Raw genomic sequence first — 6,000 nt, 5'->3', positions numbered from 1 at the left:
CCTGGCGAGAGCGGGGCGCACGCAGTCTTCAGCCTGCTCCCTTCCGCCTCTGGGTAGACTGGGCTAGGAGCGGGTCTGCCCGACAAACCCCCCGCCCCTCGTCCGCTCCGCGAGAACTCTTTACTTTTTTGTTTGGAAAATCGGGGCGATTTCTTTCTTTATTTCTGGGTCTCCCCGGAGGAGGGCAGGGGAAGGGAGGGCGAGTGGCGCGGGCCGGGCCGGGCCGGGCCGGGGGAGGGGAGCAGAGGGAGGGGAGAGGACTGGGTGTAGCCTGGAATTCTCCGTCCTCGTGTTCCAGGGCTGGCGCGCATAGTCTCCAGGCGATAGCGCCGCCGCTCCCCGCGCCACCCTGTCGTTGGCCTTGGGGGTCGGGTGAGTGGGGTCATGACGCGCCGTGGGGGCTGCCCGGGGCCCCGGCCGCGCTGAGAAGGGACGCGCCCGCGCCGCGAGGAGACCCTCGGGCCGGGAGGCGGCGGCGGCTGGGGAGGGCGCAGGGAGTAGGGCGGGGTGGGGGCGGCGCGGAGGCCGCCAAGCTGGGGGGCTCTCCGGGTGGGCGCGGCCGCGGGCAGGAGGGCGTGTCTCCAGCCCGAGGGGACCCTCCCGAGGCGCGGCGCGGGACTCCCCGATGGTGGTGCCCCGGCTTCGGGAGAGCTCAGGGTCTCGCCTCCGCCGCCGCCGCCGCCGCCGCCGCCGCCGTCGCCGCCGCGGGCGCCACCACCACCGCCGCCGCCGCCGCCGCCGCCGCCGCCGCCCGAGCCCGCGCCGAGCGTGCGCCTCGCCCTCCTCCCGCGCCCGCTCTGCTCTAGGATGCTGCGGCAGGTTCTGCACAGGGGCTTGAGGACGTGTTTCTCCCGGCTCGGCCACTTCATTGCCAGTCACCCGGTCTTCTTCGCCTCGGCGCCGGTGCTCATCTCCATCCTGCTCGGCGCCAGCTTCAGCCGATACCAGGTCGAGGAGAGCGTGGAGCACCTGCTGGCGCCCCAGCACAGCCTGGCCAAGATCGAGCGCAACCTCGTCAACAGCCTCTTCCCGGTCAACCGCTCCAAGCACCGGCTCTACTCGGACCTGCAGACTCCCGGGCGCTACGGCCGGGTCATCGTCACCTCCTTCCAGAAAGCCAACATGCTGGACCAGCATCACACCGACCTGATCTTAAAGGTGAGAGGGGGGCGGGTGCGGGCAGCCTCCGCCCGTGCCCCTGTCGCGGCCAGGCTGGGTGAGCGCGGGGGGTCCCGGCTGAGAGCGCCGCTAGTCCTATCCCAGGAGGCTGCCGCAGGAGCTCCCCTGCACTGCGTGCCCCTGGGTGGCCACCCGGAGCCTCCCAGGTTTCCGGGCAAGGAGCGTCCAGGTCCGGGCCCGGCCCTGCCCGTGCCGCCTCCACCGCCACCCCGCAGCTGCTGCAACAGTTGGGGCGGCGGCGGCCGCGGTGCTGTGGTCGGTGCGCTTGTTTTGGTCGCAATGGGCTTGGGGGTGGGGAGGCTTTGGGGTAACTGGGCCAAGGAAGGAGTAGAACAAGAGAAGACATTCTAGAAAGTCTTGGTACTTGAGAACAAAATACTATACTTGGGGGAGATTCCAGGACACCTCTCCACATCCCCCCCCCCTTTTTTTTTCTCCCCTCCTGTGGCCCCCGAGTGCTTGGAGAAAGGCTGCTTGGGGGAGGGAGGTTGGGAAGGGGCTGAGGAATGTGAGGCTCCCGGGATGGCGAGGAAACCGCCTCCCAACCAGCCAGAAAGAACTGGGGCGCCTGGGGAGGACTCGGGGCTGACCTGCTGCCGACTTCCCCGGAGCTAGGTGGCCATCTCTGCCTATTAGGGTAGGAGATGAGGTTTGAAATTCGCAGTTATTTCATCTTGCACGGTAGTTCCTCTCTGAGAAATGCAAAAACTTCTTTGGGCAAAGAGGGAACCAACCCATCCACTTTTATTTGGGTGCATTTGAGCTTAGGGGTGAGGGGCAGAGCCAGAAGGGTGAGAACAGAAGCCTGGTTGTGTAGCCCGGAAAAGAACAGGAAACAGCAGCCGGTTAGAGGTTGACACTCTTGGAAATCGCTTGTGCCATTGGCAGGAGGTGGGAATTCGATATGGAAAGTGAGGTTAATGGCAGTAAGTTTCAGGAAGTTCCTAAGAAAAGCAGAGGAGTGAGGACTAGAGATGTGAATAGTGGAGACTTCTGGAGGGAAAAGCAAAAATAGGTGAGAACGTTCCATCTGAATGGCTGGTGGGGATGTGGGCTTGTTTACTTAAGGTTCTCCTTCCTCCGGGAGGGCAGAAGGGAACCAGCCTCAGCTGGGACCCCGGTGGAGAGGAATGGGAGGTGCTGGGTTTGTGTGGGTCTTTGGTCCAGATATGGCAACAGACTCCAGTTAGACGTCTAGTTTACCTATCTTAAGAAGAGTCCACTGGTGAACCAGGGGAACTCTTGTTTTTTCCTCCATAAGTAACAGTTTATCTCCAGAGACAAGCTAATTTCCCTCTATTATTTCCCTTCCTCTGTTGACAGGTTATCAATGAGCAAGATTAGTACTGAGGGGAACCTGCCTGGGGGCTCAGTGGAATTAGGACCTTGCCACACCGAGTGGCTCATGGACATTTTAATGGCACTCAGATCATCACATATATTCAGTCACACATTGCAGAATTTTCTTCATGTTAATCCTGAGATGTTTTTCTCATGATTGTACTTCCAACATCCAAGTGTTTTTTTTTTCAGTATTCCAGTGTACATATTTTGACACACAGATAATGCTGCTTCCAGTGCTTTCCCATGAAAACATGCAGTAGATTCAGCACCATGTTAAGGAAACTAGAGATTTAGTCAGGCCAGACGGTTGGAAATGCCCTGCTTTTTGATAGATGATCTACTAAATGATGTTTCTCTTTGTATTTTTGTCCAAGGCAGTCTTTCCATTGGCTTTTTCTCCCCTAACAAGGCATCACTGTGATGAGCAGTCGCCGTTCCTTTCACTCTCAAGGTTAATGAGACATCAACAGGCACATCAGATCTCTTTGCCACTGGATTCTAACCCCCCCTCCCCCCCCCCCCCCCGCGCTTTGATTTTGATCAGTTTAGGAGAGAAACGAGTATTATAAGAGAAGGTTAGGACTGGAGAGAGGAAGGCTGGCTTTGCCTCCATGTCTAAAGGACAAGTGGGAGAGTCAGTGGATTGTTTTGAGAAATGGGATAGTTTTTCATGCTGGAAGTGTCTGGGTAAAATCAAAACCAAGCTGACTAGTGGTCAGAACTCATTTCTAGCTGATAGCTCTCTGGCCGCATGAGTCCGCACAGCTTATAAAAACCCTGATTTATGAAACCTAGGGAATGGCCTGAGATTTAAAATGATATATTCATTGTTTCTTTCTTCATCCAACCCTTATTTTTGGTAGGTATGGAGCAGGGAGACAGGGAAATGGCCGTTCAGTAGTCATGGTAATGTAAAGTGTGGGAGTGAGCACTTATTTCTTTTCTTTTTCTCCATTTAGAGACATGATGACTTATCCTTTACAAAAGGTGTTAAGAGTACAAGAGTCACAGTTATTGCCATTATTAGTGTCATTCTGATACTCTGTTGCTGGCATCAAGGATAGCACCACCAGCTAACACTGTACACAACAAAACACAGTCCTGGCCTGTTTGAACGCATCACATTCCAAGTGAAGTGGCCAGAGCATAAGAAGGGTTGGAGACTTTCTCAGGCCCCACTATCAAAGTGGAGGAAGTAACTGGCAGGGTTTTGTAGGGTGCAGCTGCAAGCATGATGTTTCTTTCCTCATTATGTTTTGGGGTTGTACCTGTTCAATGAAGGAGATCATTCTTGGAATACTAGTGCAGCTAGTTGCTGACCAAAAATAGACTGGGAGGGTGTGACAACAAAATATGAGGACACGTTTCCCCTTTTTAAAAATGTAATTCAGAGTATCATAGAAAAAAATCTACATTTGAAAATCCCACTCATTTGGTTTGAAAGAGTGTTTTCAAATTTGTTCAAGCGACATGATCAACATACTCAGATTTGGCAGCATAGAATCTGACTCCAAACCATAAGGGGTGACTCTCCCTAGCAATAAGGTCTACAAGAAAAAGATGTAATTTGGGGCAAAAGAGGGTAGAACCTGACAGTGCTGGTCAAGGCTCAACTATTGATTTCTTTATTTTACTAGAAAATTAAATTTAGCTCATTATATTCTTAACAGAAAACCTATGATATTCATCTTGGCACAAATTTAAAAGTAGGGTGTCATAAGCTTGTACAGATGTCTCTTTTTGATCAATTAAAATGAAGTATCAAGAAGGTCCCATAGATAATTGATCCAGGATATGACTAATACTTAATTTATTCCAGAATCACCCATATAGAGAGAATAATCAGTTTAGACCAGTCCTTATGGTAATATCAACTTTACACCACATTATAGGTAATAAACATACAGTATGTTTAAAAACCATAAACTGGGAGAGGTGCTGTTATTCCATTTTACAGATAAGAAAACTCCTTAGAAGCTAACTGACTTGTCCATAGAAAAAAGACAAGGACAGAACCACTGCTGGGATCCAGGTTTTGATCTCTAAGCCCAGTGCTCTTTTCACTATCATTCACTGCCTTTTCATATGATAAATTATTTGAATGAGTTAAAGTGTACATTGTTGTTACCCATGTGAAGTATATTTGACCGGTGTCTTATATCCCATCTCATACTATTGTTCTAAGAGTGGTAATTGGATAATAAGGAAATTTTCTTGACTGATTCTATCTGGTATCATTGAAAATCCACCCCAAAAAAATGAAAATGTCCAAAGCATAACATATGAGTAATTACCAATATACAAAGATAGAAAGAATCCTGGAAAAATCTCTGGATGACTGAACAAAAGTGTTTCCTATTTGAGAGATGGACATGATCGGGCTCCAGGTGGATTCAGCTCTAAGGGATTACACAGTCCCTAGAAGACAGTAGTCAAGCAGACATTTATGTGACAGGCAAAGAAAATTCTACCAAAAGTACTTTGAAAGGTTTTTTCAAAATGATATTTTTAAAACTTTACAGGTAGTTTCTAGGCTTCTCTTTTTCCAAGATAACCATTTTCCCTTCCTTAATAACTTCTGAAGTCATAACACAACATATTTCAGTGTTGCAATTGCATAAGGACATTTCCTATGTACAATGTCCTCTTCTTCAGAGGAATCTCATATTTTATTTCAAAGCAAGGGAAGGACACATCCCCAATAAACATAAGTTAGAAACAAGATTAATAGAACTTAACCTGAAGTTATTTAATTTAGGTTTTCTAAGGATAGAATAACTGCTAGCCCAAGGTTAGGAAGACCAGGTAGCCGGATAGAGATCTCAGTTTTTCCAAATACTGTCTCAACACTTTCCACCATTATGGGAGTCACCATTATTTCTTCCTCTACAATCTAAGGATTGGCAAATTTCAGTCTACTTTTTTAGCTTATAATAAGTTTCTGCTTTTTTAAAATATTGTATGCAAAACAAACACAAAGAAGACTATGTAGCAAAGATTCACCCGGCTTGCAAAGCCTGAAATACTTGCTTTCTGAACCTTTACATAAGAAGTTCCTATGTTGTACTTTGAAATTCAAATACTGGAATAATTTCAGGAGTTAAAATAATCTATAAGGCAGTAGTTCTCGACGTGGTGTGACTGTGCCCTCCAGGGGACATTTGGCAATGCCTGGGGGCATATTCAGTTGTCCCGACTAGAGTATGGGGTGCTACTGGTATCTAGTGGGTAGAGGCTGAGGATGCTGCTAAATATCCCTTAATGCACTGCACAGCCCTCACATCAAAGAATTATCTGGCCCTAAACGTCAATAGTGCCATCTTTTGTGTTTCTTTTCTTTTTCATTAGGATTTATTTCAGCTATACTGATTATGTAAAATGAAAAAACACCAGAGAAGTTCCTATCCAAAAATCTTAAATTTTGAGGACAGATACCATGACTTCTGAGGTGATGCTCTCCTGGGCAATTGGGCATAG

At 49.0% G+C, this 6,000-nt stretch overlaps 1 protein-coding gene across 1 annotated transcript in view; it reads left to right on the top strand.

Moving 5' to 3' along the window:
- The first annotated feature begins 807 nt into the window (after positions 1-807).
- Positions 808-6,000, top strand: part of PTCHD1 (patched domain containing 1) — a 59,581-nt gene continuing 54,388 nt past the window's right edge. Inside the window, exon 1 of the mRNA XM_062184031.1 lies at positions 808-1,158. Within this exon, the coding sequence (XP_062040015.1) occupies positions 808-1,158 (351 nt within the window). The remainder of the gene's footprint in view (positions 1,159-6,000) is intronic.

This window comes from Lepus europaeus, chromosome X (assembly GCF_033115175.1).
Source record: "Lepus europaeus isolate LE1 chromosome X, mLepTim1.pri, whole genome shotgun sequence".
NCBI classification, from domain to species: Eukaryota; Metazoa; Chordata; class Mammalia; order Lagomorpha; family Leporidae; genus Lepus; species Lepus europaeus.
Note: the sequence above shows the minus strand (reverse complement) of the source record. Positions and strands in the feature narration are given on the sequence as shown.